The sequence below is a fragment of the Pseudophryne corroboree genome, chromosome 6 (genome assembly GCF_028390025.1).
Source record: "Pseudophryne corroboree isolate aPseCor3 chromosome 6, aPseCor3.hap2, whole genome shotgun sequence".
NCBI classification, from domain to species: domain Eukaryota; kingdom Metazoa; phylum Chordata; class Amphibia; order Anura; family Myobatrachidae; genus Pseudophryne; species Pseudophryne corroboree.
The window spans coordinates 441857544-441879417 of record NC_086449.1 but is presented as its reverse complement, the minus strand read 5'-3'; the positions used below and the strand labels follow the sequence as shown (position 1 = coordinate 441879417).

Below are 21874 nucleotides of genomic sequence, written 5' to 3'. Positions count from 1 at the left end.
TTCGTGACTTGAGCTACGTGGGCGTAACCGGACGCTACGTTGCGTAATGAACGCTGCGTGCGTCTGCCTTTTGGATTGCGTACGCTAGTCTTTGTTAGCGACACGTGTACGCAATGCAAAGATCCACCGTAACACAATATATACTTTTATCAATGTAAATGATCCCTGATCATCTACCGCAATCCACACTGACTGCCTTGTCTCCTAGACAAACCGTGTGTTGTTCTATACTTTAACTATTACCTTTACTATGAAATAACAGCAAATCTCTTTTAGCACTTTCTATCAACTATAAAAATTGGCAAACAGGAATAGTGATATACGAAATTGAAAAAAAAGAAATGCAGATAAATGTATGCGTGCGTGTATACGCAAGACAGAAGAGAAATAAAACAGTTTTAAAAGACACAAGCGTTTTGTTCTTACTTCCGGTTCCCGGATTCCTTCAGCACTCTTTATCTAAGCGAAGCAGACGCTTATCCCGTCAGCACTGCGAGACAACCTCCCACCCTTTGCTGGAGGGATAATGTCTGCTGATCTACCTAGTGCAGATATGAGAAGGATCGGATGAGCCCCCAATTGACGATGCTAAATTCCTTTGTCGTATAAACAACCCTTTATGAAGTCTAAGAACACTGTACGCTGTTTGCTTAAGAAGTACCGTAATGGTACGCTAGTTGCGTAACGATCGCTCAGCCGTAGGCGAGACGCTCAAGCGTCACGTTCGCTCACGGCCCAGTGATCACAGGACACGTTATTGGCTATGACTAGAGTAATGATTCGCTATGGCGTGGCTTACGCTCAAGACCACGAGGTCACCAGCGGCGCAGACGCTCACAATGCTATACCTTTATGTCTAAACCTTATACCAATGAAATACACAGAATACCTTAATGTGAATACAGGGTGTACGTGCAACCTTGTGTAACCTGACTAACTACAAAGCTGCTTGAGCGTCACCGACGCTCAAGTGAACACTTAACACTATAGAAAATACACAGATACTGGTTTAGGGTCCGAAGCCTATTAACTGTATTATATCTAATATACTTGTAAAAAGGGGATAACAGTACAAATGATACACTACAATATAACAAAGACTTCCTAACCACAAAACTAAACAATAAATACAAAAAGACAATACTACACTGACCTAAATGCAATACAATACAATGCTATAATACTATGAGAGATATAAGAGAAAAGAGGAGAGAGAGAGAGAGAGACGGGGAGAGATGAGAGAAATTGGCTCACAGAAAGACAATGATTACGGAGAGAAACTTACGCACAAAGGGTATGATCGCCTGCGCCTCGATATCCAGCTCCCGGCTATCAGCAGATAACCGTTGATGAGAGAGAGTGAGAGTTGGATATGGTCGGCCTGCCTATTTATGCCCCACACACAATGCAATCTCATGGTCCTACAATCCCATTGTCCATTGGCCGAAGGAATTCGGCCCTGCATCATAACAAAAGGTCATAGGGTGATTCATACAGGTGGGCTGTGACGATTTCCAACAGCTCAGGTGGGTGGGAAACTGGGTTTCCCGCCGCATACCTGAGTATGTGTAAATAATAGAAATGGACATAAACTTCTTATGTCCATAACTATTCGCACGAGCGATTAATACGCTCCAAACCAACACCGGAATATTACTAATTAAATACTCTTCCGATGGGTACCAAACACTGCTGTATGATTCCTGTCAGACCCTTCGTACAATACAAAGAGGGATTCCTTTAAACAGGGACCTTCTATTTTAACCAAACTTTCAGAATCTATCAAGGTGACCATGATCTACAAACTACATTAATTGTGAACATTTGTAACGAATGAGTCGCACGCTACGACTACATACTCTTTACCGTAAATACGCATACCGTGCGAGCGGGTGCACGCAATAGCGGGTATGCGCAGTCACGGGAAAGCGCACGCATGCGCAGCATGTACCAGTGTGCGGTGCAAATATGGCAGTGTGCATAGAGACATTTTTCTGACTTTGACACGCCACACAGTACTGCAACTTTATTCACATTTTATCTTGCGATAGTGTCCATAATTCCTATTACATCCCACAGTAGTATCACTTTACCTTATAAACGTTACTCCTCACAGTAGAGCCCCTTATTCACATTACATCACACTGAATTGCTCCTTATTCACATTACACCACACCTTATTGCTCTTTATTCACATTAGACGACACAGTAGTGCCCTTTCTATTTGCAACGCCACATAGTAGAGCACCTTATACACATAATGCCACACATTAGTAATGCATTTATACACAATTCCACACAGTAATGCCCCTTACACATATGAGACACATTAATGTCCTTATAAACATAATGCACCTTACACATTATGACAACCTTTATTAATGCCCTTTTACACATAATGTCCCTTACACATATGCCGCACATTATTAATGCTCTTATACACATAATGACACACATAGTGCCCCCTACACATTTGCTGCACATTATTAGTGCCCCTATACACATAATGACACACATACATTAGTGCCCTGTTACACATATGCCGCACATTATTAATGCCCTTATACACTTAATGACACACATAGTGGCCCTTTACACATATGTTGCACATTATTAATGCATTTTTACATGACACACATAATGCTCCTTACACATATTCTGAACACTACTGCACAACCAACCCTCTTACATGCACACAGCACTCACACTTCCACTAACACTGTGACCTCTGCCTCTGCTTGGATACAGATGTGTCCTCACAAATCTTGCATCAATGCTAACGCCTGGCACTTTTTTTAAATAAAAATGCATCTTATTTGCATTGCTATGTGGCTAGGATGCACAAGCAGCTTCTGCTGATTAAACTGATATGCAGCATGCCAATATACTGTGTGAGACTGTGGCTGTATCTGCATATGAAATGCTACATACAGAATATAGGTATGTCGCATATGATTTTAATCAGCAGAAGCTGATGATGCCCCTAGGCATATTAAATGCCCTAGGCAATCGCTTCGTTTGCCTATGCCTATGGCCGGCTCTGACACTACCCTTTGACTCCTGACTTCACTTAGATACAGGGCTGCTTTAATTGGTGATATGGTAAAAGGGGCAGTTGCCCTATGTAAACTAGTGTGTTGGACCCACACCATCTAAGGCCACAACTCACTATAAAGTTAGCAACCAGCTCCTTCCACTAGCAGCTGAGCACAGGCTAGGAAAGCAGCCAGAGGCTTATTTAATCATTTATTTATTACAAGTTATTCATATAGCGTACACATATTCCACATCGCTTTATGGAGAAGGATTAGTCATACACATTAGTACCTGCCCCAGTAGAGTTTACAATCTATAATACCTACCATGTGACATGTACAGCCATTGCAAGGGCCTGAATGTATTGTTTCTTTCTCCTGAAGGGCTGTCTCCAACATGGTGCAGTGTGTTAAGGGTGAGATAAGCAGCAATGTGTTATGGTAGTCATGTCATGTCACTCAAAGGATGACCCCTATGCAGCGATGGCATTTCTTTGCATAAAGTGTTTCCTACAGAAGTAAAGTGACCATCCACAGTACAGTGATCCAAAATAATATTTATATTCTCAATTAGTTTATAACTAAGAATAGAGCAGCTACTGGACAGGCAGGGGGATATTCAGTTAGCCGCGTTAATTTATCGCAGCTAATTGACCCGCCCAGGGCTATCCAATTAGCCCCGAAGCCAGCACTCATTGGCAATTTTTTTCCCCCACCCCGAAATGAGACATTTTTACGGGAGAGAAAAAGGGGCTATAATTGGATGTGCCCAAGTAACAACACTGGGAAAAACCACCCCCCTCCCCTCCCTTTTTTTTTTTTTTTTGGGGGGGGGGGGTCTAATTGAATATCCCCCTTACTCTCTTTGGGATAACTTTTGTGCACTCATGTTAATATTATCTCTCTCCCCCCCCCCCCCTCCTATTTTACAGGCTGTTCTGCAAAGAAAAATTTCTGTGATACCAGTTTCTGTCAGAATGGAGGAACTTGTGTTAATAGATGGAACACATACTATTGTGATTGTCCACTACATTTTGGTGGGAAAAACTGTGAGCAAGGTATGTCATAGTAATTTGTTAGTGGTTATTTTACAAACCATAATGCATTCCTGACACTACGCAGTGGATGCATCCATTTTTCTATTTGCTAGAAGTCAGTGACATCACCGAGGCACTCCTGTATATTTATGAGGCCTGACTTCTATTGTACTTGTGCAGTTCTGGTTTCATGTAAATAGATAGATGGCATTCTCATGTACACTAATTTAACCTGCAACAATCTTATTTTATTTACAGCAGCAACATGTCGCCTTGTTTTGCATGATATACGTACAATATCCCGGCAGACGGGATGCCGGCTGTCACTATACCGACAGAGGAATACCGGCAGCGAGTTCCTTCTGTCTGTAAAATGCCAGCTATCGGGATTCCGGTGACAGTCTCCTGAACGCCGGGATCCCAACAGCCGGTGTATTGGCTGTATCCAGTTTTGAACATACATTATGTGATCCTTGCTTTATTTTGCATATTATACATTCTGCTCAATTACAAAAGATTTCCAGTTTGAAATACTGATAACATCAGTTTATCTTGGGGTGAAAGGGAAAACACCTGAACACACAGCATTATTTCCGACGTAAGGAGGTAAATAATGTGTTGCATTTTGTATTAAAGTTGATTAAAAGTAAAGTAGACTAATTGCTACACTCAGTCAGTGCAACTTAATGTAGGGTGATACTGTACTTGGTGCTTTTCCCCATTACTGCAGATATATGTAACAGATGAGCATAAACCCGTAATTGTTCACCCCCACTACGGCACTTGTTCACTGGCATCTAGTCTAAAGTTTCAGTTTAAATTGAGCATTATATTATTTGGGACAACCCTCAGTAATAATAATAAGAATATTCTTTCCAGTGATGCCATTTCCACAACATTTCCAAGGAGAGGGAATTGTCATATGGACTGAGATGGATATTACGGTGTCTGTGCCATGGTTTATTGGGCTGATGTTTAGAACACGTCAATCTAAGGCCATCCTGTTGCAGGCTAATGCTGGATCTTCGTCAAGGATTAATATCCAGGTAAGCACCTAAATATTTCCATATAGTTATACAACAATGCTTAGCAATACATCTGTAAACAAGGCAAAAGACAAAGCACTCCATATCCTGCTCTGGGCACAGGAACAACACAAGTATTACTCCTAATACCGGGGGATTACTGCTCCCTGCCAATCCTGTCTAGCTCAAGATCTCGCTCTTGACATAATGATTTTTGTTCGTGTACACAATCCACAAAATCACAAACTATAATAACCTGTGTCCTTGGCTAGTACTGCAATAAATCCAATGACTGCATTATGCCATTAGTTATTGCAAGGATTGATAAAGGGCCGTTTAGCTAGGATAACAGTATTGCCACAATTTTTAAGCTCTACAGTCAGGAATATGTGTCAGAGGACAACTAAACCTTAACATTTGTGTGTGTGATATGTTTATATTCATATTCACTATAGCTCTGTGTTTAAGAAGTAAAGTGATATCTGTAGCAATTTCCCAAATCTTTCAGACACTTCATTAATGTGATATCATACAGGATGAAAAGTAAGCAGAGTAATGTTGTTTATTCTTGTGACATGGCTGGTGCTGTCCTTGTGTATGAATTCAGCAATCCAAAGAATTTGCACAAGGGCCAGAGTGTCCGGATGATAATCGCTGTGCCTTAATACACTGCAAGATATATGGAAGCATTCTTAACATCATAGCATGGAAGCAGCTGAATGATTGTCAGAGTAGTACTGTAGGACAGATTTGATAGTCCAATTAAGCAATTTCCCTTTTTGTAACCATTTTCGTACTGTAAACGATGATCAATCATGTCCGTATACAGAACAGATGTTTAAACTGCTAATCCTGGTATGGCCAGGTTTAGTATATTGACAAGCTCTGGCTCGGCAGTGCAGGAGGAGAATGAAGCACCGCCTTAAATTAATGATTTCTTGTGTCTGATGGACATACTGCATATTGGACTCATCAATTCTAATATCTCGCAGTAACTTCAGGAATATCATGTAAATCATTAATACACAGGCATCTATATAATATCATTTTTGAAAGTGGATGCATTTATTCTTTTAAAAGACGCGCCACAGTATTTGACAGCATAATGGAACTTTGTAAAACCAGATGCCAGCATATTGTAGCAAGTATGCTTTTCCCATAATCTTCAGGTCCATCACCATAACTGCCAGTGTCCTCATCTCTGCTTCTGCTTTTCCCATGTGAGCAGCGTTAGATGTACTGAAATAATTTTGCTGCTTTGACAAAGCTGTCTATGTAACTAACGGCTGCCTGGCTGGTGAAATGCAAAGACAATATAAAGTAGTGCAATACTTTACATACCCACCAGTTATCGCTCTTTTGGATGCAAATCTTTGTCCTTCTTTGCTTTTACATTTTCTCTGATTTGTGTGATCTATTGATCTATAGGCTCCTGAACCTATAATATTATAACTATAATATCATGAACCCTTAATATGGTCACTTGTTCTAGCACTGTGTGCGGTTTGTAGCTGTGTATGAGTTGTGCTTTATTATCACTCCTGTTTGCTGGTATGCCAAGGATACTATAGAATATATTGTGGAGAGGGGGCCTGGACTGCACACGCTAGCTTCAAGCAGCAAGAATGTGGTAAAGAAAATCCTAGGTGTTCCTCTGGCTATTAGAAATACTGTATTACCAAGCTTGCTGTTATACACTAATCACACAATAAAGTGCTGTGGCTTTTGGACCCCTTATAGTAGTATTTTAAACAAATGAAATAAAGGCTCTGTTAACCTTGAACATGAAAGATTTTCCTTTTTTTTTGGTTTGTTTTGCCTTTCGTTTCATGAGAGGATGCACACACATGATATGGAAATGAGTCTTATCAGCTTTGCAAACAGGAAAGGTGAAGACCAGCCCAATGAATCAGATATCATACCTCGCAATGGGGAACAGGATGTGCTGTATATACCCTGTGCATAAGATAGATTTATTACTTAATAACGGTAAAAGGTTGTTAAACAAAATGTAACTGTTTTGTTTTAATTTAAACAGATCTTTAACGATTACATTGAGTTTGAAGTATACAACGGCATTACTCGTATAGCAGGTATGAAGATTGACCAGATGCGGGTCAGTGACGGTGAGTGGCATCACCTTCTAATAGAACTGAAAAGTGCCAAGGATGGGAAGGACATCAAGTATCTGGCTCTCATGTATCTGGACTATGGAATATATCAGGTAATACTTCCCTATGCAGCTTTTTGTGTACCCATGTAAGAATTAGGAGTATATTTACTAAAACACACTTTGACTAACATTTAAAAATCAATATGAAAAAAGCATCCGTTAGTAAATCTGTGTTTTAGCCCTGTAAGCCCCAAATCCATTAAGATTGATTTTAATTGATCTGAAATCGATCAAAGTCGACCTTTAGTAAATATACCCCTTATAGTGTACTGCTACTGCAAGTTAGGAACTTTTTGAAATTGTCCTGAATCTGCTGTCTCAGCGGATCATTTGCTCAGATCTCTTTCCCTCTATGTTGTGACAGAACACTGTGGAAATAGGCAATGCTCTCCCGGGGTTGAAGCTGAAGACTATCTATGTTGGTGGTTTGTCTGACACGGAAGGCACAGAAGGCTTCGTAACACAAGGCTTTAATGGATGCATGAAGGTACTGTAGCTCCTACTTGGGCATCGAGCCATGAGGTGTAGTTAGCAATTCTCCAAATGGCTGTATACTGGACATTATGCTTCATGATGTTAGTGTCTCTACCTGGCAGATTGTCAAATACTAAGAGGAATGAATCTTGTGAAACTGTTGTGAATAAGGAATGGAACATTACTTGCATTTCACATACAGTATTTTGATAGATTAGTTTCCTAATATTGATTAGTAAATATAATGGGTTGTTTTTTTGTGACGTTTTGTTTAGTGATTTTCTTTCAGTATTCATAATATTAGTTGAATATACTGTAGATCAAAATCTACACTTTATCTCAATACTATGTAGGGAGTGAGAATGGGAGAAACGTCAACCAACATAGGAACACTCAACATGAACAAAGCAAGGGTGATCAACGTGGAAAGTGGTTGTGAAGTGGACAATCCTTGTGACTCAAACCCGTGCCCTTACAACAGTGACTGCACTGATGACTGGAACAGTTTTTCTTGTAATTGTGAACCAGGTAAAAGTTGAATGCCTCTAATATTACAGTGTTTCAACTTCCATAGATGTTCTACCTATGGTATTAAAATGCAGATACATATTTAGTAAGTACGTTTGGATTCCCATAATTTTGGTGGATTCCCTTAATATTGAAACAGCCATACTTAATGCTCTTGTGGAGATTGCTGAACATAACTAATTCATAGACGTCAAAGAGTAATTCATTGTTTCTTGATTGTATTAGACATCTTAGGTTTCTAAGTAACAAGTGTACGGTAAGCAGTAGTAACTAACTACACAGTCCCACGTTGTTAGTCTCTGCTACATGAAACTACTGCTTACAGGTTACAGCACATTTGGGCCATTAACCTCATGCTATTATATTTGCCTTCTAGTGAGGCTGGACAGTATTCTGTGAACAGTCTGCTGATTATCTACTCTCATAGCTTTCAAGACACGTTTCCATCTTCCAAGGTTGGAAACAAACAGGCCAATGCACATAGCATTCTCAAATCTGATTGTATGATTGATATTCACTACCTGTGGCTTTAAAGCCAGCGAAATACATTTGATGGTAATCGGGGATCTCTGTTTATTGATTGAGTTATTTGAAAGGTGTCCATGTCTGATATGGCATTAGCCTAGCAGCACATGTAACTGATACTCTTCTTTCCTCCAGGGTTCTTTGGGAAAGACTGTGTAGATGTGTGCAGTCTGAACCCCTGTGAGCATGTTTCTGCTTGTGCTCGAAAGCCAAGCTCCTCTCATGGATACACGTGTGAATGTGGAGCAAGTTACAGCGGGCAATACTGTGAGAACAAGTAAGGAAGATTGTGTGTGTCTTTATAACACTAGCTACTTTTCCGATTGAACAATTATTCTGCTTGTCTACAGCAATATCACCCACTTTGTCCTATACTGATCTAATTGTGCTATCAGACTGACTTTTGTTTTCTCCCTGTAGAATTAATTTGCCCTGTCCTAGAGGCTGGTGGGGCAACCCTAACTGTGGGCCATGTAATTGTGAAGTGGATAAAGGTTTTGACCCTGATTGTAATAAGACCAATGGAGAGTGTCGGTGTAAGGTAAGTACTTGTTTCGGTCTGTGACAGTGTACTTTATATATGACAAAAAAAATCAACATACTTAAAAACATTTTTTTGTCTTTATTACACCATTGTCTTTATTACACCATGTCATGTACGGCTAACACATAATTACATTTATAAATCTAAATTACTGTAAGGAACCACTTTGGGTTGAGAAATCTCTTTATTGAAACATAGGGGTAAATTTACTAAGGTCCCGATTTTGACCGAGATGCCGTTTTTTCATCAAAGTGTCATCTCGGTAATTTACTAAGCAATAATCACGGCAGTGATGAGGGCATTCGTAATTTTATGGAAGTCCAACAAAAAAAATACAAATGAATACACCATCGGTCAAAACGCGGCTGTTTAAGTATGAATCTCGGTCATTTACTAAGAAGTGCAAAGCAAAAAAAAACAAAACACTGCCGTGAAAAATTACAACTCGTAAAAAAGGGCTTAAAAAAAACAGACCTGCTTTTTTTATTCGTGATTGGATAGGCATGCACGGATCCATGAGATCCGTGCATGTATATCAGTGGGAAGGGGTGGGAAAGTGATTATTTTCTCTAAAAAAATTGCGTGGGGTCCCCCCTCCTAAGCATAACCAGCCTCGGGCTCTTTGAGCCGATCCTGGTTGCAGAAATATGGGGGGAAAAATGACAGGGGTTCCCCCATATTTAAGCAACCAGCATCGGGCTCTGCGCCTGGTCCTGGTTCCAAAAATACGGGGGACAAAAAGAGTAGGGGTCCCCCGTATTTTTAAAACCAGCACCGGGCTCCACTAGCTGGACAGATAATGCCACAGCCGGGGGTCACTTTTATATAGTGCCCTGCGGCCGTGGCATCAAAAATCCAACTAGTCACCCCTGGCCGGGGTACCCTGGGGGAGTGGGGACCCCTTCAATCAAGGGGACCCCCCCCCCCCCAGCCACCCAAGGGCCAGGGGTGAAGCCCGAGGCTGTCCCCCCCCATCCAATGGGCTGCGGATGGGGGGGCTGATAGCCTTTTGTGATAATGAAAAGATATTGTTTTTAGTAGCAGTACTACAAGGCCCAGCAAGCCTCCCCCGCATGCTGGTACTTGGAGAACCACAAGTACCAGCATGCGGCGGAAAAACGGGCCCGCTGGTACCTGTAGTACTATTACTAAAAAAATACCCAAAAAAAGACAAGACACACACACCGTGAAAGTAAAGATTTATTACATACATGCACACAAACATACATACATACTTACCTTATGTTCACACGAGGGTCTGTCCTCTTCTCCAGTAGAATCCAAGGGGTACCTGTTGAATAAATTCTACTCACCAGATCCCGGGTCCCAGGGTCCTCGGGGCAACCATTTGTAATCCAGGTACTTGAATAAAATAACAAAACGGAAAGCCGAGCCACGAACTGAAAGGGGCCCCATGTTTGCACATGGGACTCCTTTCCCCGAATGCCAGAAACCCACTCTGACTGATGTCTAAGTGGGTTTCTTCAGCCAGTCATGGAGCGCTACGTTGTAGCACCCTCCTGATCGGCTGTGTGCTCCTGTACTGAGTGACAGGCGGCACACGGCAGTGTTACAATGTAGCGCCTATGCGCTCCATTGTAACCAATGGTGGGAACTTTCTGCCCTGCGGTTGACCTAAAGTGACGTCACCGCTGAGCAGAAAGTTCCCACCATTGGTTACAATGGAGCGCATAGGCGCTACATTGTAACACTGCCGTGTGCCGCCTGTCATACAGTACAGGAGCACACAGCCGATCAGGAGGGTGCTACAACGTAGCGCTCCATGATTGGCTGAAGAAACCCACTTAGACATCAGTCAGAGTGGGTTTCTGGCATTCGGGGAAAGGAGTCCCATGTGCAAACATGGGGCCCCTTTCAGTTCGTGGCTCGGCTTTCCGTTTTGTTATTTTATTCAAGTACCTGGATTACAAATGGTTGCCCCGAGGACCCTGGGACCCGGGATCTGGTGAGTAGAATTTATTCAACAGGTACCCCTTGGATTCTACTGGAGAAGAGGACAGACCCTCGTGTGAACATAAGGTAAGTATGTATGTATGTTTGTGTGCATGTATGTAATAAATCTTTACTTTCACGGTGTGTGTGTCTTGTCTTTTTTTGGGTATTTTTTTAGTAATAGTACTACAGGTACCAGCGGGCCCGTTTTTCCGCCGCATGCTGGTACTTGTGGTTCTCCAAGTACCAGCATGCGGGGGAGGCTTGCTGGGCCTTGTAGTACTGCTACTAAAAACAAGGGCCCTCATTCCGAGTCGTTCGCTCGGTATTTTTCATCGCATCGCAGTGAAATTTCGCTTAGTACGCATGCGCAATATTCGCACTGCGACTGCGCCAAGTAATTTTACAATGGAGATAGTATTTTTACTCACGGCTTTTTCATCGCTCCGGCGATCGTAGTGTGATTGACAGGAAATGGGTGTTACTGGGCGGAAACAGGCCGTTTTATGGGCGTGTGGGAAAAAACGCTACCGTTTCCGGAAAAAACGCAGGAGTGGCCGGGGAAACGGGGGAGTGTCTGGGCGAACGCTGGGTGTGTTTGTGACGTCAAACCAGGAACGACAAGCACTGAACTGATCGCAGATGCCGAGTAAGTGTGGAGCTACTCTGAAACTGCTAAGTAGTTTGTAATCGCAATATTGCGAATACATCGTTCGCAATTTTAAGATGCTAAGATACACTCCCAGTAGGCGGCGGCTTAGCGTGAGCAACTCTGCTAAAATCGCCTTGCGAGCGATCAACTCGGAATGAGGGCCAATATATTTTCATTATCACAAAAGGCTATCAGCCCTCCCATCCGCAGCCCATTGGATGGGGGGGGACAGCCTCGGGCTTCACCCCTGGCCCTTGGGTGGCTGGGGGGGGGGACCCCTTGATTGAAGGGGTCCCCACTCCCCCAGGGTACCCCGGCCAGGGGTGACTAGTTGGATTTTTGATGCCACGGCCGCAGGGCACTATATAAAAGTGACCCCCGGCTGTGGCATTATCTGTCCAGCTAGTGGAGCCCGGTGCTGGTTTTAAAAATACGGGGGACCCCTACTCTTTTTGTCCCCCGTATTTTTGGAACCAGGACCAGGCGCAGAGCCCGATGCTGGTTGCTTAAATATGGGGGAACCCCTGTCATTTTTCCCCCCATATTTCTGCAACCAGGATCGGCTCAACGAGCCCGAGGCTGGTTATGCTTAGGAGGGGGGACCCCACGCAATTTTTTTTATGATTTTACACTGTTTAATTTAAAAAAAAAAAAAAAATGAACCCCAGCACGGATCACACAGATCCGGCCGAGATTCATTTTTAAAAAGTCGGCAGTGTTTTGCTAATCACTGCCGTAAAAAACTGAAAAAAAAAAAACGAATGACATCGACATCGGAAAACCCTAAAAGGCAAAATACGGCAGCTTAGTAAATTAGTCGTAATAAATTCAAAAAGTTGCAGTTTTACACTTTCGATGTCATTCGTGATTAAACTTTGACCTGAAACGGGAAAATACGAATCTTAGTAAATTTGCCCCATAGATGGTATATAGGCTCAAGTAAATCTGAACCTATTTGTTGCTGGAACAACACATTAAATATCGATCTGTCTGTTTATCTATTTGTCTATCGTATAGAATTATTCATTGCTTCAAGGCTGTTTGCTTATTCATTTACAGGATAATTACTATAGGCCACAGGCCAGTGACACTTGTTACCCTTGTGACTGCTTCCCATCTGGGGCATATGAGCGTAGCTGTGACATGGAAACAGGACAGTGCCCATGCAAACCTGGAGTCATTGGGCGACAGTGTAACCGCTGTGACAACCCTTTTGCTGAGGTCACTAATGAAGGCTGTGAAGGTATGGACCTGAAATGTTATGATAGAGGATCTTGTGTGGTGAAACAGGTGGCCTCCTCAGCCTTAGGCTAAAGCCTCAGCAGTGCACCACACTGCTTCAGTTCCTCTCAGTCTACAGTATGTAACTCATTTTACTCTGTTGTTATCTTCTATTTTCACTGTGGTGGCAGCATGTCTGACAACTACAATTCTGTTATGCTAACACCATTCCCAGCTTCCCATTCCTTTCACTCACTCCTTGGAATGTCATCCTTGCTTTCATATGATAGTAAACCTTGGAGCTGCTGGTGGTATCTGGTGCCTCTCTAAAGAGTAGGCCCGAGCCTGCCATGACTGGCTGGAAGAGGAATAGGAATCATTGTATCCCCATTTTTAGGGTAGCATCCTGAGCCTGTGCTTTCTCTTCTGCTTCCTATGAGCCCTACTTGCAGATAGTGGCTGAGACACCCAGTAACTGCCCTGTTTGGTTATTTGCTTAATCAGGATACATCTAAGCTTAGTTATTCATCTAAGATTTATATTTAATCTTGTCTGGTAAATTTCTTACCAATGACATTTTTTGGTATTTCCATATACGATACGATACATTTAATGTCATTATCAAATAAAATTTAACAACGAAATTCAATTGTACAGCATACCAACGATAATAAAAGCTTAAACATAGGAATATAAAAGCACGCATTTGAGAGATAAAACAATGAGCATTCAACATGCGCACAGCAGTTGGGAAGAAGCTATTCCGTAGGTGATTTGTGCGTGCCTTCACTGATCTGAAACGCTTTCTAGAGGGCAATTTAGCAAAGAGATAAGCAGACGGATGGCTAGAATCAGACATACACCTAACTCGATTTGTCAGTCTTGCTGCAAAGAGATCTTTGACAGTCTGCAGCTGGACCCCTATAATTTTACTAGCTAAGCGAACCAAGCACTCTAACTCCCGTTGCTCACGGGCGGTACAGTTTCCTTACCAAACTATAATTCCATAGGTTAAAACACTCTCAATTGCACATCTGTAAAAATGTATTAACGTACCATATGTGGGAATGTATTTACAAGAGGAGGGACTGTAAATGGTGATGCTGTATATGCATACAAACCTTTCATAGAGGTGTCCTGTACACCTCTACCAAAATATCAGACGAGGACCCCATGAAATGTGTGTTTCCATGACCAGCGTTCCTGCCGAATCACTGGAAGCCTCTCCTGTTTGTGTTGTTTTTAATACCTTTTTGGCACAGCATGAATCAGGAGTGAACAGCTGCAGACACTATGACATTTTTATTATTCTTGGCTCATGAACTCTAGAAGGTTACTAGAACCTAAATGTTTTTGTACAGTAAAGGAAAGTATATCTACATTAACTGTGTGTTCTCTTTCCACCATTGTTGTTCTGAATAATTACACTTTTTACATTATGGTGCGCAACACATGGCTATTATTACTTCCCTCTGCTGCTATTTGCTTGTTCATTGTTCTGTTTCAGAAAAAGTGAGTTATCAATTATTTAGTCCATTTACTCTGTCAGTAAATCACAAATAACACCATGAACATTTTTTTTCTTTATCACAGTGATTTATAATGCATGTCCCAAAGCATTTGAAGCTGGAATCTGGTGGCCACAGACCAAGTTTGGTCAGCCAGCTGCTGTTCCATGCCCCAAGGGATCTGTGGGTAAGTGGAGCAATGACACCTTATCTGCAAGTAGCATACAGTAATATGGAAACACCCCCCTGAAGGACTTATAAAATATGTAAACACAACAGATTTGTGCGTATAAGTATGTCCAGTATATTACACATTACCCACCTTATTGTGCGTACAAAACACCTTATTGTTGACTTCTGTACATTTTTGGAGATCATTTATAATAATGTGCATTACACAGAGGTGTAATGTATTGCTTATGCAGGTGGAACACATTTTATATTGCGCATTTCTCTCCTGTTTTCACATCAATTTTGCTTAAATCATGGCAATTTATAAATAGGAACGTGTTGATTAAAGGTATAAAAAAAAATACTAATGCGTAATTACAACTTGCTGGCATGGTATATTATATCTATATAGTAAAACTGTCACATTAGAGTCTTGTAATCTGTCTTCCTCTAATTTCCGATTGTCACCTTCCTGACTTGAGTCTGTACCTTTCTTAACTTTCCGCCTATCTTCATTGTTAATCCACTTGCACACCAGCACCCAGCCTTTTACACCCCTTACTCTTGTGTGTTCCCTGCTTGCCTTATGTTCTCATATTGTGTTCATTTGTTTATTAGATACATTTACTTTGTTTTGTAAAAGTTTTTACGATTTTAATAAATCCTTGCTACCTCTCCATTCTGGGAAAAAGAATACATCAATTGTGCTGTTGTCCATTTCAAGCCCATAGCTTGAGCATTGATCCTGGCTTTATAATATCTACACAAGTGTCCGATCCTCAAGGCACTAACAGTGCAGGTTTTAGTGATATCTGTGCTGATATATCCATATCAGCACAGATGGTTACATCAAAACAACTGAGGTACTAATTAAGTCACATGTGCTTAAGCATGGATATCACACAAACCTGGCCTGTTATACCCCTTTCAGACTGCCAAAATAACATGGGTTATTGCCAGGTCGACTAGGGTAAAGGCTCAGTGTGAACGTGTCCCAAAGAAATAACCTGGGTTGAGTGACCCAACACTTCAACCCGGGTAATGTGCAGGATTGAATACGGGTCCGACCTGGGACATAGTGGAGTGTGAACGGGTCCTACCTGGGTTATCTAACCTGGGACTTTTCAAACATCGTTGATTGGAGTTTCCTGGGGTGCACTGACATTGTCATTTTTTATGACATCCATAGGAAATTGGACCACTGTAAACAGGGCCGACCTGGGAATAACCCAAGTCGCAGGTGCACTGTGAATGACCCAGGTCACGTTCGGGTTGGACCAATGTTCAAAATCCCGGGGGTTAGACCTGGGAATGCAGTGTGAAAGGTGTATTAGTGTGCCTTGAGTACAGAGGTTGGGAAAGCCTGGCCTATAAAACTAGCCAAACTTCAAGATGGGCATTTGTTATGGAAGCCAATGGCATCTTTTCCAGGCACTTCATAAATTTGGGCTATGCTCAAGGTTGTGGCAAAAAAAAGAAACCAATATGAAATATCTCCTAGAGTATGCAGAAAGCACATGGGATACTTGGACACAAGGTGGAGTTAAGATTCTATGGTTGAGATGAATGCAAGACTGAGCTTTGGCCATAAAGCTAGGCACTCTTTGGGGCATACCATCAGTAAATCATTATCCCCACTGAGAGATTATAATGCTATGGGAATGTATCTCTGCTTCAGGGACTTGCTAAAAGGAGAAGGCTAACCTGGATGGAACGAGATATAGACATACTGTATAAAGAAAAAATCTGCTGAGGGCTGCAAGAGACCTTGGGGGTCATTCCGACCTGATCACACGCTAGCTATTTTTTGCAGCGCTGCGATCAGATAGTCGCCGCTTATGGGGGAGTGTATTTTCGCTTTGCAAGTGTGCGAATGCTTGTGCAGCCGAGCGGTACAAAAAACCTTTGTGCAGTTTCTGAGAAGGTCTGAACTTACTCAGCTGCTGCGATCACTTCAGCCTGTCCGGTCCCGGAATTGATGTCAGACACCCGCCCTGCAAACACTTGGATGCGCCTGTGTTTTCCAACCACTCCCAGAAAACGGTCAGTTGAGACCCATAAACGCCCTCTTCCTGTCAGTCTTCTTGCGATCGGCTGTGTGAATGGATTCTTCGTTAAATCCATCACCCAGCAACGATCCGCTTTGTACCCGTACGACGCGCCTGCGCATTGCGGTGCATACGCATGCGCACTTTTGCCGAGTTTTTAACTGATCGCAGCGCTGCAAAAAATAGCTAGCATGCGATCAGGTCGGAATGATCCCCCTTATACTTGGGAGATTTAATTTGCGGTAGAACCCAAAGCATACAGCAAAGCCACAATGGAACTGCTTAAATACAGAAAAATCTATGCCCTGCAGTTGCCCAGTCAAAGCCCAAACTATACCCCGTTCTAATGATCTGAAGATGATTTCTCACCAACATTCTCCACTCAGCCTGGTGGAAATCAGCCATTACTGCAGAGAGGGAAGGAGAACATTTGCATCATCCATTATTAATATTACAGTTTATTTATAAGGCATCACAAGTGGTTTGCAGCACCATACATACGGCATTCCATATGTACAAAGAGGGTTACCCCAAGCCACTAGCCACTGTAATGGCAGCTGCAGTATAGGTTAATACTTTCTTAATCAATTATCATTTTATATTTTAAATATAAAGCATTATTAAAGTTAAAGTAATTCCATTTTTTTATTTTGTCATTACAGGATAATTTGTGTTGATCAGAAAATATTTTTAGATACAGTGAAAGAAAATGTGTTTTACATAACATATATATTATACAGATTTGCCTGTATAATAAAAACAATGTATTAATAAAGCTACCAAAAGACAGCTATACGTATCCTCAAAGAAATCGTGTATGAGTCACTTGGGCACAGCAAACAGTAAACTATGAAAAATGATTATTTGTTTTAGTGCCACATAACAGAATTGGGAAATTTGGGTGGCCCCATAGGTATAAAATACCCCCATTCATGAAGGGGTTAGTGGCATTCAGGGTGGGTTATCTTCTTCTAATCCTTGCAGTTATATGACCTTATTTCCAACTAGTAATTCTACTTGTTCTCCAGTCACTGCTCACACAGTTATACCCTGCCAGGTTAGTCCACAGCAGGCATGGCAGGCTAAACAGTCATACTGTACCTCGCTCATTTCATTAGCAGAGCAGGGGCAGGTCTATTTACTAATCCTTGGATGGAGATAAAGTACCAGCCAGTCGGCTCCTAAATACCATCCCACAGGCTGTGTTTGAAAAATGGCAGTTAGGAGTGGATTGGCTAGTACTTTATCTCCATCCACTTTATCTCCATCCAAGGCTTAGTAAATAGACCCCAGAAGAATGGCTACGTGATTATTGTGTAAATCCTTGTTATACTGCCAGTGACAGCTATTTATTGGAAAAAAATTACCCTGAAATTGTTTAACAAGGTTTCTTTAGACAAAATAAGAAAATAAAGTTATTATTAATAACAATAATAATAATAATAATAATAATAATAATAATAATGAATTATTATTTTTATTATTATTATTCGAAATGTTACTGAAAATTGATCCAAATGTAGGGACCATATCTGACTTCCAGGTCTTTAGGAATGTTTGCTGTAATTTTACAGGATGCCTGCTTATATTTATTCTTGTTTAAGGCATATATGCTGTTGTACTGATTGCTTTTACAGGACATCCAAATTAAAAGCAATCTGTGTAAGGCAAACTTGCAAGATGAATACTTGACAAATCCAGAAAGCACTAAGGTTAAATATTGACTTGACAGATCTTTGATAAATATCAGCAGCTCTGTGTTGGTAACGCCCATCCAATTACTGTGATGTAAATCATTGTGAGACAGTGTCTTACCCAGCTGACCCTAACAGAGAGTATTCTGTTTCTGTACAACTTGTACACTGTAGTTGAATTTTGCGTCTTCAGTGCATTTTTATGACAAAATACCTTGCCTTTCATATTTGCATCATTAGCCTATATATAAAACACCGTAATAGACTTCTTCCATTGGCATTATAGTAACAAACATCTGTCCATGTAGAAGTGTGCACATTCCTAATCTCTGTTTCTTGGTATGCTTTTCTTCTTCCTTATGTTTAAACTTATGTATGATATAGGGAAAATGTACCCCTACAAGTGGTCTTATGCTTTTATATGGTTGTAGCAGTCCTAAGTGATTGCTAATGTGGTTATTATAATCTGTGTGTGGAGGGGGATGGGGTGCATTATACCATCTGCAGATGTATGTCTAGTGATTCAGTGTGGCTTATTCCTCTAGCATTTCCTCTTTTCTTCCTTGTTATACTCTTTCTTTGTGCATAAATGACAGTGTAAAATGTCAGGGTTTCTGTACATTGAACGAGGGTGAGACATAAATAATGTATTGTGATCAGAGAGACAATGATGTTTTGTGGTCATTGGCAGCAAGACAAGTTTCAGGTGTGCTTCCCATTTTTTTTGTCCTATAAATTCAGGAAATGTAAATAATGAGGCGTACAATTCCTAATTAGTGCAGGCTGCAACTAGTTCTGCAGAAACCAGTTTACAATGCTGGAAAGGTACAAATATTGCTGTTGTAATTCATGCAGTCACATTCTAGAATTGTATCAGATTTAGGACAGCCACATATAAGAATGCGTTCCCCTGTTTTCCCCATTAAACACTGAAGACCGCTCATTTATCTGATAGATCAGGGTCCACTGTATGGGGCATTTAGCAATACATCAAATGTTTTGTTTACATGAGCTAGGATCACTAATGCTCAATGAGCTAGTCTGTGATGGGATAACGTATTATTTTTCCATGTATGGCTTATGTTTGCCTCCTTCATTTGTGTTTCATAGGGAACGCGATCAGACACTGCAGTGAGGAGAAGGGCTGGCTTCCTCCCGAACTTTTCAACTGCACTACGCTGACCTTCTTGGAATTGAAAACTCTGGTAAGAGCATTACTAAGCTCCCCAAACACTAAGTCCGTTTTAACATCGCTCATTACCCTCCTCCATGCACACACACAATGCTGAGCTAAAATGCATCAGATTCCACAAAGTGCAACTAACGAAATTGAGGTGATTGTCTATGTTACCGGAGCAGCAGTATTTGACCATATTCTCCTCTGATACCAGTTGGTAATAGACCAAGGTGAGGCAACATGAAGCAGTCCAGCTGCTACTGAAACACAACACTCCCAGCATGCCGTGACAGCCGGTGGCAGTGAGGTTTAGCTTTCAGCAGTCTGATTACCTGTACAGAGTACCTAGCTTTGCAGTAAAATATATTTATTTACAATGCAGACTAAGTTACCATAACACCATGAATTATCATACAATAAATTGTAGAAAATATAGGGGGACACTGGTAAAATAAGCAATGCAGATATTGTATCAATATATAAAAAAAACAACAAACACTCTTAAAGTAGTGTATTTATGTAATGGTTTTGAGATATTGGAAGATTGTCTGTAGCACAGTTCTTGTGTGATGCATGCTATTGAGGCCTCCGTGAGGTATGAGGCATGCTGGTGAGTGCCCTGGTAACTTGAACGGCCAGTCAGAGCTACGGGACTGTGTAATAATGGGTATTATTGTTAAGTGCTTCTTATTCTTCTGCTGACAGTCAGAAGCTTGTGTACTCAGCTCTTCAAACATGTTTTGTTCATGAATGTCAGGAATCCTGTGCATGTCTCGTGCTGCTGTTAATGCCTCTTTCATTGCACAACACCAATACACTTTGTGGTATGCCTGAAAGTATTTATACAGTTAGTATCAACAACATGGCTGATTGTGCCCACCTTTTAGCAAAACAACATGAAAGTAGCACAAGTTAATTGCAACTGGTTGCGACTTGCATGTAACGTGTAAATTTGTTTCCCAGAATGAAAAACTTCACCGTAATGAGACCACTTTGGATGGTGTCAAGTCCATTGAAATAGCTCGAGTTCTGCAGAACGCCACCAACCACACAAGGCCATTCTTCGGGAATGACATCAGAACCAGCTACCAGATGCTGGTCAGGGTACTGCAGTACGAGAGCCAGCAGCAAGGGTTTGACTTGGCTGCAACAAGAGATGTGGAATTTAATGAGGTACAGTGTGTACAGCAGTGATCTGCTTAGGGGATGTGCAGTGTTCTATATCCTATGTCCTCTCAACAGCTTTCTTTTGTTTGTTTATTACATTGTAAGGCCTGTGGAACAAGGTCCGTACACACGATGAGATTCGGGCTGTGCCCGATTCTCACTATGTGACATGGACTGTGGTCGGTATCGCAAGCAAAGATGACTGTACTTGCGATACCGATTTTGGCTAAGTGACAATTTTGACTATCTTTTACACGAGACTTGCCTGCAGTCTATTTTGCTTGCGATGACGATCCCGCGGCACTGCGCATCAGCATCGCAAGCTGTGTACACACTGTGCAATATGCACTAACTTTCCTTACGATTTTAACTATATAGTCAAACTTGGAAGAAAAGTTTAAGTGCATATGGCACCGTGTGTACACACCTTTACTGTACAGTACAGGATAATTTGTGGGTACCTTATAAATATTGATGATAGCCATCACCACTGACTATTTTATAGGGGTGTAAAAAGTGTAACTGTAAAAAAGGAATGCCAGGCATATTGGTGGTTCATTAGTATTGGGGTAGTCAGTCCAGAAAGGCTAGGTTTCTGTAATACTGTATACACATTTAGGTCATTTATTATGGAAAATAAATTTAATGTTTATAAGTTTTCATACAAAAAAGCTAAAGTAGGGGATATACGATTCTCCCAATGTAAGTCTATGGATTTTATTACAGAAAAAGAGAGCTTCTTTCATACAGTACATACCTAGAACCAGATCCACATCAGTACAGAGAGAGAGATTACGATTTCTAGTAGAAGACTTAGGGTGGTATCCAATTAGCCCTGATCCGTTTTCGGACAATAAAAAAGCGGGATATTGCAATTAATGACTGATGGTCATTATCGTGGTATCCAATTAGAGGCCGTCTTCAGCGGGTGAAAACTGATCC

General features: G+C 41.4%; 1 protein-coding gene across 4 annotated transcripts in view; it reads left to right on the top strand.

Annotated features, from left to right (window-relative positions):
* The window catches only part of CELSR1 (cadherin EGF LAG seven-pass G-type receptor 1), a 318308-nt gene that overhangs the window by 261558 nt on the left and 34876 nt on the right, over nt 1-21874 (top strand). For all 4 annotated transcript variants that reach the window (XM_063927112.1, XM_063927111.1, XM_063927109.1 and 1 more), the window contains exons 8-18: nt 3968-4093; nt 4952-5118; nt 7136-7321; nt 7635-7757; nt 8098-8272; nt 8933-9074; nt 9218-9338; nt 13006-13189; nt 14761-14862; nt 19699-19793; nt 20729-20938. In XM_063927112.1, coding sequence (XP_063783182.1) covers nt 3968-4093; nt 4952-5118; nt 7136-7321; nt 7635-7757; nt 8098-8272; nt 8933-9074; nt 9218-9338; nt 13006-13189; nt 14761-14862; nt 19699-19793; nt 20729-20938 — 1631 coding nt within the window. The remainder of the gene's footprint in view (nt 1-3967; nt 4094-4951; nt 5119-7135; nt 7322-7634; nt 7758-8097; nt 8273-8932; nt 9075-9217; nt 9339-13005; nt 13190-14760; nt 14863-19698; nt 19794-20728; nt 20939-21874) is intronic.